The sequence below is a fragment of the Phyllobates terribilis genome, unplaced genomic scaffold, assembly GCF_046119375.1.
Source record: "Phyllobates terribilis strain yellow unplaced genomic scaffold, ASM4611937v1 Scaffold_1__5_contigs__length_1240528914, whole genome shotgun sequence".
Classification (NCBI taxonomy): Eukaryota; Metazoa; Chordata; class Amphibia; order Anura; family Dendrobatidae; genus Phyllobates; species Phyllobates terribilis.
Genome location: NW_027362761.1, coordinates 615,921,655 through 615,944,284, shown reverse-complemented (window position 1 = coordinate 615,944,284; position 22,630 = coordinate 615,921,655). Strand labels below are relative to the sequence as shown.

The 22,630-nt window shown below is 43.8% G+C and overlaps 1 protein-coding gene across 1 annotated transcript in view; it reads left to right on the top strand.

Moving 5' to 3' along the window:
* The window catches only part of LOC141272893 (uncharacterized), a 123,320-nt gene extending 114,568 nt beyond the window's left edge, over positions 1–8,752 (top strand). Inside the window, exon 9 of the mRNA XM_073684062.1 lies at positions 7,170–8,752. Coding sequence (XP_073540163.1) covers positions 7,170–8,710 — 1,541 coding nt within the window. The 3' untranslated portion in view covers positions 8,711–8,752. The remainder of the gene's footprint in view (positions 1–7,169) is intronic.
* Positions 8,753–22,630: the final 13,878 nt, after the last annotated feature.

Below are 22,630 nucleotides of genomic sequence, written 5' to 3'. Positions count from 1 at the left end.
GACCTTTAACCCTGCTAAAAATATTGGGAGGGGCAAGTTGAAGATACAGGAACCCCTGTTGTTCCATATGTCCTGAAGCTTCGGGAAACCCTTGCTCAGCTTGCTAGTTTTGCTCAGGATCATGTGCGGATGGCTCAAACCAGACAGAAGACGTGGTATGACTGCAAAGCACGCTATCGGGAGTTTGCAGAAGGGCAACAGGTCTTAATGATTGTTCCCCATCGGCAAAATAAACTGCAGACAACATGGGAGGGTCCCTTCCGAGTTCTCAGGAAACTTAATGACACCAATTACCTTCTTGCTTTAGATGACCAGGGTTTAAGACAAAAGACTGTCCATGTGAATATGATTAAGGAGTACCATGACCGGTCACTACCAGTGATAGCAAGCTATTGGCTTGCTTCAGAAGACAGTCAGGAGGAGGAGGACTCACTACCTGATCTTGTGGAAGCAGCGAGGGCCCCATCCACTGTGGAACAGGTTCCTCTGAGAGATCACCTGGATTCCTTACAGAAAACCCAGATGCTGGGAGTGCTCCATCAAAGACAGGCTGCTTTCTCATCCCGACCAGGTCGAACCAGAGTAACCCAACATCATGTGGACACTTTGGGCATCCGTCCCATACAGCAAGCCCCTTTCCGAGTACCAGAATCAGTTAGAACCACCATGCAGCATGAACTGGAGGAGATGTTACAGCTCGGGGTAATTCAGGCCTCCCATAGCCTTTGGGCTTCTCCTGTGGTGTTAGTACCCAAGAAAGATGGGAGTACTCTATTTTGTGTGGACTACAGACGACCAAATGACCATACCATCAGTGATCCTTACCCAATGCTCTGTATTGATGAACCTCTAGACCGGCTAGCTGGGGCCCGATATGTCACTACCTTGGATTCAGTAAGGGATACTGGCAAATCCCTCTAAAATAGGTGGGACCCCTCCCCATCGATGGGCTGATCCCAGGACACAGACCAATAGACACATGGTTTTGGTCAGTTAGTTTATGCTGTGCTGTGTGAAGGGTTAGGACCTGTGCTGAGGCCAGATCCTGGTGCCATGTATGGACTATTGGAGATCCTTTGGACTATTGGACATTTGAGATCAGCTGCCACGTGGGATTGTGTTGTGTCCCTCATCTGTTGGATCCTTTTAACTCATCCCAGGATTATTTAGGCCTTTTCCCTGGTGTCGGATTGCCGGGTGGCGCCCCTTAAACTATTCCCTTTTGGCATGGACTCATTGCGGACTCTAAGGAACCATATTGATATTTGATGTTTTATTTTCCCTGCCTCAATAAATCTCATTGGATTGATCATCGGCCTGGTGTCCCTTCCTGCTGTGTCGCACACCCCGTCACACTGCTAGCAGTGGATAAAGCGATTAATCATTTCTTGCCTTTCCTTCATGATAAAAACATTAAGATCCTTTCGGATAATAGGATAGCGGTAGCTTACGTGAACCATCAGGGGGGTACACGTTCAGGATCACTGATGAGAATGACGGATCATCTTTTTCAGATTTCGGAATGCCATCTCCTTTCCTTAACGGCCCTCCACATCAAAGTAAAAGAAAACATAAAGGCAGACTACTTAAGCCGCTATTCTCGGAGGCAGGGCGAATGGGAACTAAAGCAGGATATTTTTTCCCAAATAGTCCATAGATGGGGGCTTCCGGTGATAGATCTCTTTGCCACGAGATTAAATCGAAAGACAGAGCTCTTTTTCTCCCTAAATCCCAGAGAAAAGCCCCCTGGCAGTGGACGCTTTCCAACTAACTTGGGATTTCAGCCTGGCCTATGCCTTTCCCCCATTGAATCTTCTTCCCATGGTCCGAAGAAAGATCAGAGAGGAAAGATCAGAGAGGACAAGGCGAGGGTCCTTCTGGTCACACCCTTTTGGCCCAGGAGGCCCTGGTTCTCATGCCTGAGGAACATGTCCATCTCCGATCTTGGGTCCTGCCCGAGATTCCGGAACTCCTCGGCCAGGGTCCAATAGTCCATCCTCAAGCTCCTGGCCTCCACTTGACGGTGTGGAACTTGAGAGGTCTCTGTTAGAACGCAAAGGATTCTCTCGAGACCTACTGGCTACACTAATGCGTAGTAGAAAACCTATCACTACTAGAATTTACGCTAGAACTTGGAAGAAATTTTTATCTTTTTCTGGTTCTACAGTTGGTGAGGGGGCGCCAATTGGTAAAATTTTAGAGTTTTTACAGAAGGGCCTTGAGTTGGGGTTGGCAACAAGTACCCTTAAAGTCCAAGTCTCTGCCTTGGGTGCCCTATATAACTGACTTGACGGGAAATTATTGGATTTCTCGCTTTATCAAAGCCGTGTTTAGATCTAGGCCTGTTATCAAAAGCAATTTAGTACCCTGGGATCTAAATTTAGTTCTAAAAGCACTAACTAGTTCACCCTTTGAACCAATAGATTCAGCAACCTTTAAGTTCATCTCCCTTAAAACAACGCTTCTAATAGCTCTAACATGAGCTAGGAGGATCATTGATATCCAGGCTCTGTCTTCGGCTTCACCTTTCACTCAGATCCTGGACGATAGAATAATTCTTAGAACTGACCCAGCGTATCTCCCTAAAGTAGCTTCCCATTTCCATAGACTCCAAGAAATAATCCTACCCTCGTTCTGTCCTAATCCGAGTAACCAAAAAGAGGCAGAATTTCATACTTTAGATGTAAGAAGATGTGTGATTAGGTACCTCTCGGTCACCCAGGCTTTCAGGAAGGATAGTTCCTTGTTTATCTCCTACCAAGGGGTTAGAAAGGGGCTTAAGGTTGCTAAGTCCACCTTAGCTAGGTGGATCAGGGAGGCTATTACTCTAGCTTATGCTTCCAGTGGTGAGGAAGCGCCACAGGGGTTGAAGGCTCACTCTACCCGAGCTGTGACAACCTTGTGGGCGGAGAAGACGAGTGTCTCGATGGAAGACATATGTAAGGCTGCTACCTGGTCTTCTCCATCTACCTTCTATAGGCACTTTAGACTGGATTTGGGTGTTTCATCTGACCTCACTTTTGGGAGAAGGGTGCTCCAGGCTGTGGTCCCTCCCTAGACATCTTCATCTCTGCAATTCTCTCGTGGTGCTGTCATGGTCGACCGATAAAGTCGTAAGTTTTCAGAGACCATGACACCCTTATATTCCCTCCCTTCACTTTATGGGAGCACTCCTCATTTATTAAAGTTTTCTCACTTAGTGGTGTTGTATAAAAATATTATTTTTATGGTTGTTTGCTATGTCTACTAAGCTGTTGGTCCTCTCAATGCTCTGTATCCAAACTGAGGCGAGAGAGAGGGCCGCCCCCTTTTAAGCCTGTAGGTTTCCTGTCCTTGGTGGGCGGATCCCCTCTCTCGTGGTGCTGTCATGGTCTCCGAAAAATCCCTTTACCGGTAAGTAACTTATGACTTTCTCTTTACTGACCTCGCTGTACGAGGAGGTTTTTGTGTGGGATGAGTTTTATTTGTCATCTTATTACATAACTTCATCATCTTTATTCTGCTGTTATTTTTTTTAAATTATATTGTCTCCATGAGCTGCACAAGTTGAGTGATAAAACGACCCTCCACCGTGAGACTGAGAAGTGACTATACGTTTATGATATATAGACTCCCTTCCTTGTGTCCTCCATTTGCCTCCTGTAAAGGTGAACCGATGGAGGAAACCTGGCAGTTTCTAATAATAAGGCGCTTACAGACTTTAAGGCACCATTTAAGGGTGCCATACATACCAGGATGGGTGATCAAGGGGTGCAAAACATACCAGGATGGGTGATAATAAGGCGCCTGCTGCAGCCTACGCTGTGCCCGCTACTAAAGAAAATGAATATTCCCTGCTCCCCACGCCCATGGGTGTGGAGAGCAATGAATATTCATTTTGCTTAATAGCCGGCACACTGTAGCCGCAGCGCGGCTCCTGCTGCTGCTCTGCAGTCTGTGTGCCCACTATTAAAGCTCATGAATATTCCCTACAACTCACTCCCATGGGTTGTAGTGAATATTCATGGTCTTTAATAGCGGGCACGCTGACTGCCGGCCGCAGCTGGAGCCGCGCTGTGGTACAGTGTGCCGGCTATTGAAGAGACTGAATGGTCACTGCTCCCCAAGCACAGAATCCCGGCGCGGAGAGCAGTGACTATTCCAGCACAGCATCTCACACTGTGTGAGGGCGCATGGCAGGGATGTCATGTGCGGCTCACACAGTGAGAGTCTTGGCAGATGAGTGGGACAGCGCTGGAGGAGAGAGGAGGTGAGTATGATTGTTTTTTTTTGTAGGCAGCATGATGGGGGCACAAGGGGTGCCATACATACCAAGATGGGGGCTCAAGGATTGCCATGCATACCAGGATGGGGATGAGGGGGGCCATACATATCAGGATGGGTGATCAAGGGTGCCATGCATACCAGGATGGTAGATCAAAGGGGTGCCATGAATACCAGGATGGTAGATCAAAGGGGTGCCATGCATAACAGGATGGGGGATCAAGGGGTGCCATGCATACCAGGATGGGGGATCAAGGGTTGCCATGCATACCAGGATGGGGGATCAAGGGGTGCCATGCATTCCAGGATGGGGATGAGGGCCACGTATACCAGGATGGGATGGGGGCTATGTATACCAGGAAGGAGGGGCCATACATACCAGGATGGAGGATATTAACAGAATTGGGGGACATTAATCCAATACCAGTGTCAGCAGCAGACCCCCACCCCCATAACTGGGCATCATGACCACATTTTTTGGTTAAATTTTTTTTCCTATTTTCCTCCTCTAAAACCTAGGTGCGTCTTAAGGTCCGGTGTGTCTTATAGTCTGAAAAATACGGTAGTTGCCTTAATATACGTTTGACCATTTTTACTGCTTCCAACACAAATTTTAAAGAGGACTTGTCACTTGCTCCAAAAATTCAGTTAAATACCTTGTATAAAGCCCTGAGCTCCCCTGATTCTTCCGCTGTTTTCCGTTTTGCACTGCGTCACTCTATTGTAGAGATATTCAGATTTGTTCCTTCTGGAGTGCACTATGTGACATCTCTACTTTGCAGTCCAGCTGGGCTTTCTTCAGAGTCTTCTTTGGGGACATTCGCTTTCACCCCTCCCAGATATTGCTAATCACAGCTCGGCATCTGGGAAGACTGGAAAAAGCACTTGTCTCTAGAGATAACTGAAGAACTCGGAGATTTCACATAGTGCGCTCCAGTAGGAACAAATGTGAATATCTCTGCAATGGAGTAAGCACAGAACAGAAAAGAGCAGAATTAGCAGAGCTCAAGGATTTTACAAGGTATTTAACTCCATTTTTTGTTTTTTAGCAAGTGTCAAGTCTTCTTTAAAGTGAGACTGTAATTAGGATTTACCCCCTTAATGTGCCTTCTGTGCTATTTCAGTCTTTTTCTAAGATTTCCTATCATGCCCTTAGATGTGCTGTAGACATGATTACTGGGGCTGGAGGTCGACTACTTGTGGATGTAGGGCTGCCTTTGTGACTAGTCAATCTCATTTGCATACGGCCATTGTAAGGGATTCCAGACAGCGACGACACCGGGGAGATCACGCAATATCTCACCGTGTCGTCACGCTGTCAGTATTTTGTCCAGAATCGCGAGCACACGATCCAGATTACTTGTTACGTGGATATCGGCAAGCGACCAGTGAGCGTATGGCGTCACACCTCAGGGTTTCAAAGCATGGAATCCATGTTTACGCCCTCCGTACCGTCACTGTCAGCTTCACGATATCCCAATTATTATTATTCTCTGCCACCACCGGCCGAGTTTGAAATATAATACAGGCCTGAGCGGATGCCTGCGTTTTGGTTGCGCATGGCTTCTGGGAAGGGAACGATTACAGAACAAAAGAAACAGGACTATTAAATTTTATATTTAATCCAAAAGGGAGGCAGTGTTTAAAAAAAAATTATACAAGTATGTTACAAAGGAGACATTAAAAATACATAAGCAGTTACATAAAATAAACAGGATAAAAAGGTGAAACATACACTATAAAGTTTTCTGCGACGACTCAGTATAGGTGGAGGAGGGGCTCCCCAGTTTGATTGTGCTGTTATTGAACAGGACCCGTTGCTTATAATTCTTATTCCCCCCTGGCAATGAGTGAGTCTGTAATGTCCATGAGTTCTCTTTATACTTAAGGGGAGATCTAGCCACACGCCCCCTGTGGTGACATCATGTGGGTCGGTCTCCAGCCTGTACATTTTTATTAAAAACGCTAACTTCTGCAATTACTCATCGCTCGTTGATCGCAGAAGCATGCAAACGACGCAATTTTTTCCCTTATGACTTTATCTTCATTTTGAGACCACACATCGCATAGCTGCAGTCTGCTATACTGGTGTTTTTGTGGTAATTGCTCTAGGTAGTGTTTTTCAGCGCCAGAAAAATATCTCTATCATTCCCTAGTTAATTCTATCTCTAAAGATATAGGTCCAGTTATTGTCAGACGCATGGACCTTACAATATTTTGTATTTCGTTTCGGAGTCAGCGTGGCTACAAATTTTCCTTTGATGCTCGGGTAGCAGCCTCACGGTTACGCGCAAATTAGTGCAAGCCTGCATTTTAATTACCTCCTGCGTCTTTCAGGGACAAGATGCTTGCTTCCTAACGAAGTTATAACACTCCTTGGCTGGCATTTGTTTGTGTAAGCTTTTTCTCAGGCGTGTGTTAATTGGGGCTTTTGTGCTGAGCAAAAGGGAACAGCTTGGTGCTGACAAGTGGTTAGGGGAATAAGGGAGGGGGGTGAATATCTATGTCTGGCAAATATTGAAGAACATTTTCCTGACATTAATATTTCCTGACAGTAATGAAATCTTAAAACTCCATTGTTAGATGCTTGGACACTTTTCTACACTAAGGGCATGATGGGAAGCTTGCTACGAGAGTGAAATGGCACTGGTGGTACATTAAGGAGTAAATCCTGATGACAGATTCCCGTTTAAGAACGATTTATTTGACTTGTGCCAATGTCATCAGTCTATAAGTGTTATTCACTTTACCCATCATTGTGTTAATGTTATGGCATGTAGTTGTCTTTCTTATTACTGGTACTTTCACAGATTAGGGTCTTCATTGTGAGCTCCATGAAATAAATGTCGAAATCTCTTTTGTGTGGTAGATTAGATGTGATTTTTTTCTATCACTCATTCTTATAGGAAATCCTTGTGAAAATAACGGTTTATCACTAAATTGTACAAAAGAAGATATCAGGAAACACTCTAATGGAGAAAACCTCATCACCCTTCCTGCACCTCCTGGACTTCACCGCACTTCACTTTCTTATAATCCTCCTAATCATGAGGAACCCTCTTCTGAGCAATCTCACATTGTTACCACAATTCCAGGTGACACAGTGGATACAAGATTTCAGTGTGACAAGCAACTTACTGAAAGCTCAGCTCAGACACAAAGAAAGCACAAAGGAGAAAAGCCATACTCCTGTTCAGAATGTGGGAAATGCTTTACAAAGAAATATAATCTTATTACACATCAGAGAATTCACACAGGAGAAAAGCCATTTTCATGTTCAGAATGTGAGAAGACCTTCACAGATAATGGGAGTCTTACTAGACATCAGAGAATTCACACAAGAGAGACTCCATTTTCATGTTCAGAATGTGGGAAATGTCTTACTACTACTGCGAGTCTTATTTTACATCAGAAAATTCACACAGGAGAGAAGCCATTTTCATGTTCAGAATGTGGGAAATTCTTTACACAGAAAGGGAGTCTTATTTCACATCAGAAAATTCACACAGGGGTGAAGCCATTTTCATGTTCAGAATGTGGAAAATGCTTTACAGAGAAACGGAAACTTACTTCACATCAGATAATCCACGCAGTGGAGAAGCCATTTTCATGTTCAGTATGTGGGAAGTCTTTTACATATAAAAGGAGTTTTATTACACATCAGAGAAGTCATACAGGAGAAAAGCCATTTTCATGTTCAGAATGTGAGAAGTCATTCACAAATAAAATGAGTTTTATTACGCATCAGAGAATTCACAAAGGAGAGAAGCCATTTTCATGTTCAGAATGTGGGAAATGCTTTACAGTTAAAGCGAGTCTTATTTCACATCAGAGAATTCACACAGGAGAGAAGCCATTTTCATGTTCAGAATGTGGAAAATGCTTTACAGTTAAAGCGAGTCTTATTAAACATCAGAGAATTCATACTGGAGAAATGCTATTTTCATGTTCGGAATGTGAGAAGACCTTCACAGATAAATGGATTTTTATTACACATCAGAGAATTCACATTGGGGAGAAGCTGTTTTCATGTTCAGAATGTGGGAAATGCTTTACAAGTAAAGGGCATATGATTAGACATCAGAGAATTCACACAGGAGAGAAGCTGTTTTCATGTTCAGAATGTGGGAAATTCTTTACAGAGAAAGCGGATCTTATTACACATCAGAGAACTCATACAGGAGAGAAGCCGTATTTATGTTCAGAATGTGGGAAATGTTTTAGAAGAAAAACAGATCTTGTTAGACACCAGAGAATTCACACAGGTGAAAAGCCATATTCATGTTCACACTGTCAGAAATGCTTTACAGATAATTCAACTCTTGTGGGACATGAGAGAATTCACACTGGAGAGAAGCCGTATTCATGTTCACTCTGTGAGAAACGTTTTATACAAAAATGGAATCTTGTTTTACATCAGAGAACTCATAAATTAGAGAAACTGTAATTATATTCACTGTGTTTTATAAATATTAATAAACTGTGGGAGGCCTGAGAGTGTCGTAGATGTATTTCCAGGGCAGTTGAAGGTGTTGGAACACTTTACACTTTAAATTTTTGCTGAATCGATTTGGTTCCGAATCAGATTTTACGGTCAAATCTAATCCAAAACAAGTTTGGGGAAGAAAATTTAAAAAATAAAAAAATAAAATTATTTGGATTTTTAAAAACCCTAGAACGCATACCTGTGGCCTTGCAGGCCCGCCCTGTTAATTGTTTTCTATTTTCTGCAAGATTACTTTAGTTAGAATTTTGAAACTCTAGGTATTCCTCAGGTATATAGTTGTTTGTCATTTCCAGTTGTTCATTTATTTTTATGATACAGGCATTTTCGGTATAACAACTCTTTTTTGAAAATACCCATTTTTATGGTCATGCGTTCTAGGGTTAAAGACCTTCCACCAGCTTGAGCATGTTAAACTGGTCACATCATAGAATAGTGGCTGCAGAGCTCAATAAAATGACCTTGAGCAGCCATAAGCAGGCACCAAAACGGGCGGACATACAGCCGGCGCAACTGTACTGGGGCCTGGAGGTGGAGAGGGGCCCTTGCAGGCACATACTGCTCATAGCAGAGGCCACACCGCCGTTATGGAGGCACTCAGTAAAGATTACGGGCAGGAGTGAAAGGGGCCCGGGGTCGAGCAGCAAGGGGCTGTTCTCACCTCCACTGGTAACCATTCTGACACCTAGAGGGCAGGACTGGGGACTTCAAAAAGATGGTGTATCATGCAGGCAGAGAGACGCTTGCCAATGAACACTTTCCCCACCAGACTGGTGAGCGCTCACTGAATGCAGCCTCTGTCCTCCTGCATGGCACGTCCCAATGGTGAGTGTTCACCTGTAGTCGGGGGGCCCAGGCTGCACGGCACACTGGGGACAATAGTGGAGGAAGAGCAGGACTTACAGTACGTCTCCTGCTCCCGCCACTGTTCCATTCCCAGCATCATATCATGAATAAGAGGTCGGGCGAGGAAGCTCACTGCACAGGACAGCATGGCAGCAGCAGTGGCCTATGTGTCTGCTCTGCTGTGTCCCCATCCCCCACAGTGGTTTCTGCAGCCCTCTCCAGCTGATCTCTGCACGATGAGGCCAACCACCTCCATAGCTCATCTGAACACCTGATATAGAAGAGTAGTATTTGTGTATGTGTTTATGTAGGTTTGTGTGTGTGCTTGTATATGTGTGTGTATCTTTGTGTATGTTTCTATGGTATATGTGTGTATGTATGTGCATACATGTTTATGTACAATATATATGTACGATATATGTATGTGTGTGTGTATGTACAGTGTGTGTGTATTTCCGGTATGTGTGTGTATATATATGTACATTGTGTGTGCATGTACGGTATATGTATCTGTGAATGTACAGCATGTGTGTATGTATGGTATATGTGTACGTGTGTATGTACGTTGTGTGTATGTATGGTAAATGTATATGTGTGAGCATGTACGGTATATGTGTATGTAAATGTGTGTATGTATGGTATATGTACGGTATATGTGTTCTGCTGCTATTCATTGGTATGTACACTGCTCAAAAATATAAAGGGAACACTTAAACAACAGAATATAACTCCAAGTAAATGAAACTTCTGTGAAATCAAACTGTCCACTTAGGAAGCAACACTGATTGACAATCAATTTCACATGCTGTTGTGCAAATGGAATAGACAATAGATGGAAATTATTGCCAATTATCAAGACACCCTCAATAAAGGAGTGGTTCTGCAGGTGGGGACCACAGACCACATCTCAGTACCAATGCTTTCTGGCTGATGTTTTGGTCACTTTTGAATGTTGGTTGTGCCTTCACACTCGTGGTAGCATGAGACGGACTCTACAACCCACAGAAGTTGCTCAGGTAGTGCAGCTCATCCAGGATGGCACATCAATTCGAGCGGTGGCAAGAAGGTTTGCTGTGTCTGTCAGCGTAGTGTCCAGAGGCTGGAGGCACTACCAGGAGACGTGGAGGGGGCTGTAGGAGGGCAACGACCCAGCAGCAGGACCGCTACCTCTGCCTTTATGCAAGGAGGAGCACTGCCAAAGCCCTGAAAATGACCTCCAGCAGGCCACAAATGTGCATGTGTCTGCACAAACTGTTAGAAACCGACTCCATGAGGGTGGTATGAGGGCCCGACGTCCACAGATGGGGGTTGTGCTCACAGCTCAACACCGTGCAGGACGCTTGGCATTTGCCACAGAACACCAGGATTGGCAAAGTCGCCACTGGCGCCCTGTGCTCTTCACAGATGAAAGGTTCACACTGAGCACATGTGACAGAGTGTGGAGATGCCGTGGAGAGCGATCTGCTGCCTGCAACATCCTTTAGCATGACCGGTTTGGCAGTGGGTCAGTAATGGTGTGGGGTGGCATTTCTTTGGAGGGCTGCACACCCCTCCATGTGCTCGCCAGAGCTAGCCTGACTGCTATTAGGTACCGAGATGAGATCCTCAGACCCCTTGCGAGACTATATGCTGGTGCGGTTGGCCCTGGGCTCCTCCTAATGCAGGACAATGCCAGACCTCATGTGGCTGGAGTGTGTCAGCAGTTCCTGCAAGATGAAGGCATTGAAGCTATGGACTGGCCCGCCCGTTCCCAGACCTGAATCCGATTGAGCACATCTGGGACATCATGTCTCGCTCTATCCACCAACGTCACGGTGCACCACAGACTGTCCAGGAGTTGGCGGATGCTTTAATCCAGGTCTGGGAGGAGATCCCACAGGAGACCATCCGCAACCTCATCAGGAGCAGGCCCAGGCATTGTAGGGAGGTCATACAGGCACGTGGAGGCCACACACAATACTCAGCCTCATCAGGAGCATGCCCAGTCGTTGTAGGGAGGTCATACAGGCACGTGGAGGCCACACACAATACTCAGCCTCATCAGGAGCATGCCCAGGCGTTGTAGGAAGGTCATACAGGCACGTGGAGGCCACACACAATACTCAGCCTCATCAGGAGCATGCCCAGGCGTTGTAGGGAGGTCATTCAGGCACGTGGAGGCCACACACAATACTGAGCCTCATTGTGACTTGTTTTAAGGCCATTACATCAAAGTTGGATCAGCCTGTAATGTGTTTTTCCACTTTAATTTTGGGGGTGACTCCAAATCCAGGCCTCCATTGGTTAATAAATGTGATTTCCATTGATGATTTTTGTGTGATTTTGTTGTCAGCACATTCAACTTTGTACAGAACAAAGTATTCAATGAGAAGATTTCATTCATTCAGATCTAGGATGTTTTATTTCAGTGTTCCCTTTATGTTTTTGAGCAGTGTATATGTCATTCATCTACATTTTTTAAGCCATGATGCTTTAAGGTCATCACACTTACTTGACCAAGTTTTATGATCCATGTAGATCTGCTAGTCTGTTTTTGTTTCTGCAGTTTTATGGTCTCCTGTTGTCTTCAGCTAGCTGATTGCTAACGCGCTAAATCTGTGTTAGATCTAAGCACATACTTCCCTATATAATGAGACACAGCTAGGGGGCAGCATTTATGCATATTTTTTCTAAGTCCCATTGTTTTTCTAAGTCCCGGCACAGTTAGACATGGCAGTTGGACAGGGCAGGAGACAGGTAAGACATGCAAGACAAACAAACTTGCTTCCAGGTCATCTGTTTTGCAAGCAGTGTTCACCATTTGTATTTGTGGCATTTACATTCTGGCTGCTACAATCATCCACATTCACCGTTCTCTCACAAACTCAGCACACTTCATCCATATTATTAACCCTTCTCTCCTCTCTTCTACTATGTACTGCTTACCTGCTCTCTTCGCAGTGTTATACTTAACAGACCCATTCATTCCCACCATACAACACAAGAAACGCTCTCACAAATCACTCAACCATCTGCTCACTCTATTTTCCTAATATTAGTCGCAAGTGATATTTCTCCTAATCCAGGACCTTCTTGTAATAATAACACTAACTCTTTCCCTGCTATATTCAGAAACCCTGCTAATCTCATTAATATTCCCTGCATGCCTTCTGTATCCTTCAATTGTGCCCTTTGGAACATGAGGTCAGCATGTAATAAACTCTCCTACATCCTTGACTTTTTCCTCTCAAATTCTCTTAACATTCTGGCTCTCACTGAAACCTAGATCCAGCTGTCGGACACCACCACTGCTGCTCTCTCATATGGTGGCCTACACTTCTCTCATACCCCGAGACCTGACAACAGATCAGGTGGATTTGTTGGTCTGCTCCTTTCAACAAAATGTACGTTTTAGGTTATAGCCCCAGTACCTTCACTTATCTTCCCTTCTTTTGAGGCCCACAAAGTCAGACTCTACCAGCCCTTCTCACTGCGAGTAGCGGTTGTGTATTGCCCTCCGGACCCCTCCCATCAGTTTATGGATCACTTTGCCACTTGGCTTCCAAACTTTCTATCCTGTGACACCCCACTCTCATCATGGGGGACTTTAACATCACAATTGGCGATCCCCTCTCCCCATCTGCAGCTCATCTTTTATCGCTAACTTCCTCCTTCGGCCTTTCACAGCTTACCAATTCTCCTACACATGAAGTTGAAAATACTCTTGACCTGATCTTTGCCCGGCTCTGTTCAATACATGACTTTACTAACTCTCCTCTTCCTCTCTCTGACCACAACCTTCTTTTATTCTCTGTCAAGAACTGTCACCCTGCTCAAGACACCCCCACTTTCCACACTTATAGAAATATACATGCCATTGACACCCAGAAATTCATGAAAATGTTGCAATTATCATTGGCCCCAATCTCCTCCCTCTCATGTCCTGACTCTGCACTGAAGCATTATAATGAAACATTGCAGAGCGCCCTGGATGAAGCCGCACCTCCTACACAGAGAACAACTCGGCACAGGCAGCGACAACCCTGGCACACGCCGCAAACACGTTTTCTCTAGCGCTGCTCCAGGTACGCTGAACGGCTTTGGAGAAAATCTAATCTGGCCAGAAGATTTCCTCCATTATAAATTTATTCTTAAAACATATAACTCCGTCCTTCACCTCTCCAAACAAACCTACTTTATCAACCTCATCATCTCACTGTCCAATAATCCTAAACGCCTCTTTGACACTTTTCACTTTCTCCTTAATCAAACAGCACAGGCCCCGACCACCACCTCAGCACTGAAAAAATTGATCATATCCGACAGGAAATTTTCTCCCAATCCCCAAATGTTATGCATGCTCCTCCCTCCCACATTGCATCTTGCTCACTTTCTGACTTCAAACCAGTCACAGAAGAAGACGTGATCCGGCTCCTTGCTTCCTCTCGTCCTACCACCTGCACCAGTGACCCTATTCCCTCACATCTCCTTAAGTCCCTTTCTCCAGCTGTCACCACTCACCTAACTAAAATATTCAATCTCTCCCTCTTATCTGGTATTTTTCCCTCCTCTTTTAAACACGCCAGCATACATCCATTACTTAAAAAAAACATCCCTTGACCAGAACTGCACGGCCAACTACAGACCTGTTTCCAAATCTTCCCTTTATCTCTAAACTCCTGGATCGCCTGGTCCATTCCTGTCTAATCTGCTATCTTTCAGATAACTCTCTTCTTGACCCTTTACAATCTGGTTTCCGCTCTTTACATTTTACTGAAACTGCACTCACGAAAGTCTCTAATGATCTACTAACAGCCAAATCTAATGGTCTCTACTCCCTGCTGATTCTCCTAGATCTCTCTGCAACATTCAACACTGTGGATCACCAGCTCCTGCTCACTATGCTCTGCACTATTGGCCTCAAGGACACTGTTTTCTCTTGGTTCTCCTCCTACCTCTCTGACTGCTCCTTCACTGTGTTTTTTGCTGGCTCCTCTTCCTCTCCCCTTCCCCTTATTGTCGGGGTTCCTCAAGGATCAGTCCTAGGCCCCCTTCTTTTCTCCTTACACACCGCTCTTATTGGACAATCAGCAGATTCGGTTTTCAGTACCATCTCTATGCTGATGACGCCCAATTATACACCTCTGCTCCGGACATCACTCCTGCATTATTACAAAATACCAGTGATTGTCTTTCTGCTGTCTCTAACACTATGTCTTCCCGCTGTCTAAAATTGAATCTGTCAAAAACTGAACTACTCATATTTCCTCCCTCCACTAACCTACCTGTGCCCGATATTGCCATCTCCGTTTGTGGCTCCACCATTACTCCCCAGCATCAAGCCCGCTGTCTTGGGGTCATACTTGATTCAGATTTTTCCTTCACTCCTCACATCAAATCGCTCACTCTTGTCATCTACACCTCAAAAACATCTCTAGAGTCAGAACTTTTCTTACCTTTGACTCGGTAAAAACTCTTACTGTAGCTCTCATTCATTCTCGTCTGGACTATTGCAACCCTTTACTAATCGGTTTCCCTCTCTCTAAACTTTCCCCTCTCCAATCTGTCCTAAATGCAGAAGCCAGGATCATATTCCTCACCAACCGCTACACCGATGCCTCTTCCCTGTGCCAGTCATTGCAGTGGTTGTCCATCCAGTAGAGTTCAATATAAACTTATCTCTCTTACCCACAAAGCTCTCCACGATTCAGCACTGCCCTACATCTCCTCCCTCGTCTCAGTCTACCACCTGTCCCGTGCCCTCCGGTCTGCTAATGACTTAAAACTAAAATCCTCCATTATCCAAACCTCCCACTCCCGTCTCCAAGAATTCTCACATGCTGCGCCAATTCGTTGGAATGCACTACCCAGGACAATTCAATGAACTCCCAATAACCACAGTTTTAAGCGTGCCCTAAAAACCCATTTCTTTAGACTGGCCTATCACCTCAACACAAAAATTCTAAATCATGGTCAAACCATCCATGCTTGGAATAGCCTGCCTGTACTGTACACATACTGGCTGGCGACCAGTTCATGTAGTGTTATGTACTTACCTTATTTAGTATATTAAGGCTGTATTATACAATATTTTTACATTTTACCTTTTGTGTCTCCCCTATTTCCTTATAGACTGTAAGTGTGCGAGCAGGGCCCTCACTCCTTTTAATATTTGAGTTATGCCTATTCTGTAATGTATTTTTGTCTCTTCAAGCCCCCTAAAATTTTAAAGTGCTGCGAAATATGTTGGCGCAATAAAAATTGTTATTATATGTACACACGTGGTCAAAATTGTTGGTGCCCCTCATTTAATGAAAGAAAAACCCACAATGGTCACAGAAATAACTTGAATCTGACAAAAGTAATAATAAATTAAAAATCTATGAAAATGAACAAATGAAAGTCAGACATTGCTTTTCTGCTTCCACAGAATTAAAAAAAAAATAAACTCATGAAATCGGCCTGGACAGAAATGATGGTTCTTCTTAACTTAATATTTTGTTGAACAACCTTTTGAGGCAATCACTGCAATCAAACGATTCCTGTAACTGTCAATGAGACTTCTGCGCCTCTCGACAGGTATTTTGGCCACTCCTCATGAGCAAACTGCTCCAGTTGTCTCGTGTTTGAAGGTTGCCTTTTCCAGACGACATGTTTCAGCTCTTTCCAAAGTAGGATTTAGGTCAGGGCACAAAGAAGGCCACTTCAGAATAGTCCAATGTTTTGTTCTTAGCCATTATTGGGTGTTTTTAGCTGTGTGTTTTGGGTCATTATCCTGTTGTAAGACCCATAACCCGCGACTGAGACCAAGCGTTCTGACACTGGGCAGCACAAATTCTCTAGAATCCCTTGATAGTCTTGAGATTTCATTGTACTGTTGAGGGAGGGCAATGGCCCTTTACGGTTGACCAAGTGAGTGTCAAATTATGATGTTACAAGGTTGATTGCGCAATCCAACAGGAAACCAGACGGAGACAGTGCTCTGTATGTCTAATTCCGTTTATTTCTACTTAGCATTTTATATTGTTTTGAGTATATCAATAGCCAGTCACCTACAGCCTACTACAGGCTTAAGCCAATGTTAGTGCAATTATTACGGAAACACATATATGGTCATATATCATCGTTAGTTGGAAGCATGATGGAAATTTACAAGGTTAACCCTCCCGGCTCAGACTAGTCAGATAACAGGAGCAGGGGTGTCTCATGGAATGTTCTTGTGAATTAAGGTTCATATCATCCTGCTTTAGGGAGAGTGATGTGATCTGGATCCATCCGCGTAAGTTCTGGGTCATCCAAGGGTACTTCCCCCACTAAACAAGTGGAGTTGACTCCACAGTAATCTGTTCCAGACAGTCATGTGGTGGAGCCTCTTTCCCCTCTCCTTCAGGTGCTGGTAGCAGGGTGGTTGCAGTTTCGCTAGATGCTTGAGGAGTCTAACACTGGCCCTGATGGACACTTGCTCCGTGGGGGCACAGAAAAGAAGATCATCCACGTATTGCAATAGTACTACCTCAGAGTTGTCCAGCTGCCACGGCAGCAGACAGCTAGACATGTTCTTTGCAAACTAATTAGGCAAAGATACCGGTGGAAATAAATGGCAGGGCTAGGGTTGGGACCGCATGAAGCTGTGATGCGTATGCTATGGTGTTTTGAATTGTTTCTGTAAGCAGGTGTTGTGACCTGGGTACATCCAGTGGATCATATTTTGGTCCCACCGTATGTATAACATACTGCCATGATGATCTTCATCATACACATTCCGGGTGTAGTGTGTATTGCTGCCTGTATTCCGGGTGTGCCAAGATGGTCGCCACCAAAGGGACATCTGGTCAGAGGCTGGAGGTGATGCAATGGGTGTAGCAACATGGCCTCTGCAGGAAGGGTTGGAACTTTGGACGGACATAGGTATAACAGATGAGGATGGGGCACTACGAGTGGCTTGGGTAGTAGCAAGGGGTGGGCCTCCTGGACGGGGCGCGTGACATGCAACACAATAATCTGCTGACTGGAATTTGTACAGGTCCATCTCCCCCCGTCCGCCATTATCAGGGGTGGCTGGAGAGCAGTATCTTTGTAATACACATAACATGGCGTCTTTCCCTTATTGTCTGTATTTTCTTCCTCCATTCACCCTTTTTTTTTTTTTTTTGACAAATTCTCTGCTGTTCTGTATCAAACCAAGGCTGTTTGCTATTCTCGCAGCTGTAACCAACCCTTATCTGGTAGCTTGCATATTTTAGTTAACCATTTAAGTTTCTGCACATACTTTTTCCCTTCTGTCGATAAACTCAGCGGAACTTTTTTTCCACATGTATTCACTTTCTAACCCGTTATCTTCCTTGCTGCATTCAACATCTCGTACTGTAATCTACCCCCCCCCCCCCCCCCGGATACAACCCACACAATGACATTACTCTTTTGGTTTTCTCTACATATTTCCTTCCTTCTATTTCAACATATCCGTCATCACAAATCTCATGTGCAACTTTCCTAAACTTTTCAGCATCTTCCAACAATCCACAGTCAGCTAATCTTCCCCTTTTCTGACGCATTCCTTCATCCCACAATGCAGGCTGAAGTCTCCCCTGCACGGGAAAATTTAACACCTTAAACACTTTTGGTGCATTCTTAAATTATCTTTTCCCTTCTCGACCGACCACGATAGTCATCACGTCCTCACCCTCCTACGGAGGAGACAATTTCTTAATGCTCCACGGAAACATTAATTAATCACTACTGCCTTCCAACTGACAAAAGATCCTTGATTTGTGCACAGCACGAGTCCAGCCAGCCTCACAGCTGCTGTTCCACTGACTTCACCCCCTCCCATCGGGGGAGTCACGCACGGCTGTAGGTGAAAGGAGGAGGACGTCTGCAGTCCTCCGGACACTCGATATATGTATATCTGCGTGCGTGTCCTACCCAATCTTCGATCACCTGCCGCGACTGAAACTAATAGTGTTCAGTCTGCTAAGAATCTTTGTCAGAAGTTAAGGAAGATTCACACAATATTCACTTGTCAATCCGAGGTGATACTGCTTTAAAAGTTATCAATATCAGACCCCTAATGGGACTACACCCCTTATAGTCTCACCTTTGACTATATCCAACCAGGACGACCGGAGATACTGCAAACAACCACACACCACGTCTCTCTTTGTGGACGTCCAGAGGTGGTGGGGCGTCCCTAGTTAGGGATCCGAGTCACGGCACCAAGCTGTTGAGGGAGGGCAAGGGCCCTTCACGGTTGACCAAGTGAGTGTCAAATTATGATGTTACAAGGTTGATTGCGCAATCCAACAGGAAACCAGACGGAGACCGTGCTTTGTATGGGAGGATTCAGAGAATCTCTAATCCCGCTTGTTTTGAGTATATCAATAGCCAATCACCTACAGCCGTACTACAGGCTTAAGCCAATATTAGTGAAATTATTACGGAAACACATAAATGGTCATATATCATCTTTAGTTGGAAGCATGATGGAAATTTACAAGGTTACCCCTCCCAGCTCAGACTAGTCAGATAACAGGAGCAGGGTGTCTCATGGAATGTTCTTGTGAGGAAAGGTTAGTGTGGGAAAGATGCATGTGAAGCATGAGAAAAGAAGGAAAGAATGTATGTTAGGCAAGGAGTGATAATAACATGATTTTGAAGCAAGCAGACAAAATGTTGCTATAGCATGAATATCAATATGTCTTTTACAGTACCCTGCACAAATTCAAGACACCCTGTGCCAGATGCAGCAAAACAGCCCCACAACATAACAGAGCCTCCTCCATGTTCACATTAGGGACAGTGTTCTTTTCTTGATGTGCTTCCTTTTTCCATCTGTGAACATACAGCTGATGTGCCTTGCCAAAAACTTCCATTTTTGTCTCATCTGTCCATAGGACATTCTCCCAGAAGCTTTGTGGCTTGTCAACATGTAGTTTGGCAAATTCCAGTCTGGCTTTTTTATGATTTTTTTTCAACAATGGTGTTCTCCTTGGTCGTCTCCCATGAAGTCCACTTTGGATCAAACAACGACGGATGGTGCGATCTGAAACTGATGTTCCTTGAGCTTGAAGTTCACCTTTAATCTCTTTAGAAGTTATCCTGGGCTCTTTTGTTACCATTCATATTATCCATCTCTTTGATTTGTCATCAATTTTCCTCCTGCGACCATGTCCAGGGAGGTTCTCTACAGTCCCATGGATCTTAAATTTCTGAATAATATGTGTAACTTTAGTCACAAAAACATCAAGCTGTTTGGAGATGGTCTTATAACCTTTACCTTTAACATGCTTGTCTATAATTTTCTTTCTAATCTCCTGAGGCAACTCTTTCCTTTGCTTCCTCTGGTCCATGTTGAGTGTGGTACACACCATGTCACCAAACAGCACAGTGAGTATCTGTAGCCCTATATACAGGCCACTGACTGATTACAAGATTGTAGACACCTGTAATGCTAATTAGTGGACACAACTTGATTTAATATGTCCCTTTTGTCACATTATTTTTAGGGGTACCATCATTTCTGTCCAGGCCTATTTCATGAGTTTAATTTTTTTAAAATTCTGTGGAAGCAGGGTTGAAAAGCAATGACTGACTTTTTATGTGGCAACCTATATGAAAAGTTTTAGGAGAAGCTCAAGAGGTTTCACACGTTTGCCAGTTTTGATCAAATCAGGGAGTCGATCAATCGGAGACAAGAGAACACAAAACCAATTCTGTGTCCCAGACTCGTCTGAGTCTCAGATGCCTGGTCACATATCTTTATTACAAGCAAAGAAATAAAGAAAAAGGGGGAATGTCTTTACAGGCTTTACCTAAAAAAGGAGTATTTAAGTTTGGGAAAAACATGGTCGTAAATCATGGAAACTGTTAAATTCCTAGAAAACTGGTTCTACCCAGCTTTCTAGACCTTCTGTAACAAAGAAACTTAATACAAAGACATCAGAGACAACACCCTGCTTTTATGAATAACACTTATAAAGCTAATATTAAAGTACAAAATTATCAAAGATATGTGAATTGTCTAAATAATAAAGTAAAGTATAAATATTTACCATAATAATTCCTCCCTTTTTATTATTTACAGACAATTTATCCATCAGCTACTTCCCCATGCTATGGGAGCCTGGAGGGAACAGATCCCGTTCACTGATGGACATCTTGTCTGTAAATCTCTTCATATATGATTACTGGAGGAGCACTGTGATATTTTTGCAGATGCGATAAATAATGGTCTATGACGTCTGATCTTACGCATCTCTTTACATGGTGTCGACATAACAAATACATCAGTTCTAGCAGTTACATACACTAGTAATACCAACATTTATGTAATGAAAGGGTAAATGCATATACTCTTATTCCCTATCCCCATTTCCACTATATGAGGTCTATCATTCGGTCTGGGACGATTGTCTACAGTTCATGTATATAGGGAATGTTTGGGGACAGCATTTGTATCTAGGTCACCATGCGGAAGTTTGAAGGTATGAAGGTACCGGCGTAAGGTGTGCTAAGGTGCAGGTTCCTTCTGCCCCCGGGGGAAGCCATTTATAGGCCTGGTGACCACATACTAGATATAAATCCTTGGGCAATATGCAGGGTATGATGTCAGTGAGTCTCCCAAGACAACGTATACAAGTCAAAAGTCCTTATATCGGAGGTTTGGCACATCAAGTTCGGATATTTTGGAAACCAACCTCATTCCTTCGGCATGACTTAGACTCAAAAGGGTAGTCAAATGGGTCAAATTGTTCACAAGTCAGGGCAGAATCAAAAGTCTCTTTGTGGAAAACAGCTATAGTTGAAAGCCTCATATGGGGTTGGGGTCAGTGCGAGATATGACATAGTATCAGAGGATATTGGGCTATGGGTGTGTTATGGAGACCCTCTTTGTCTTAAGGAGAACTTTGGAATAGACAGCAAAGGGTCTTCACTTTGTCAGTGAGATTCAAATTAAGATACTTCATTGATGAAGGAAGAGAGACAGAATACATGCGACATGCATAGTCAGCAGGTCGAGTCTTCTGGTGTGGCAACAAAGACTCACTATATTTATTAGCTAGACAAAAAGAGGAACTTCATTGTTACATACAACAGAAAACCGAAATAGACTTATCAGTAGTAAACACATTTCCCTTGGCCTTCTTGTCAAGGACTTCACAGGAAACCAGTATCTTAGTCAGACATTCCACAATGTAAATTTTAAACACTCAAACAGACTTCAGACATAGCAAAAATATAAATTGTTTTTTTTCTAAATTAATAATGATATCTAGATATTAAAAATTAACCATAACAATTCCTCTCTTTCTATTAATTTACAAAACAATTTATTCATCAGCTACTTCCCCATGCTATAAAAGCCTGGAGGGGACGAATCCCGCTCACGGACAAATATCTTGCTTGTAAATCTCACCATATATGTTTATAGAAGTGGTATTATATTTTGCAGTCCTGTGATGCTTAATCTTGCGTGTTTTCTTGCATAGTCTCTTAATAGCAAATATACTAATCCTGGCAACTATATACACTAGTAATATCAAAATTCCTATTTGTAGAATACCTTGTAGGATACCCATTAGCCATCCACCTATACCCTTGAACCAATTGACAGGATTAAGAAATGAGAAAGTGTCGCTCCACCAGGAATCTTTGTTGACATGATGTTCTTGGAGCCGCGCATCCCTCATTTCTCTAACTATCTCTATCTTGGTCTTTACCTGGAAATTTCCTGCAGAGTCTATGTAGTGGTAACAGGTAGGGCCTATTATCTGACACATCCCACCCTCTCTAGCAGTCAAGTAATCTAGCACTATGGTGTGTTGGTTACTTAAGTAAAACATTTCTTTCAAAGTCACTGGAATAGCTAAATAAGGCATAGTATTGGAGGATATTGGACTGTGGGTGCATATCCAACAGTTCTTAGGACGGTCATTAGAGTTCATGTCTTGGAGTAAGGCTATGTGCCCACGTTGCATTTATGAAGCAGAAAATTTCTGCTGCATAAATGCAAGTCCTCTCCCGGAAAAACGCATGCGG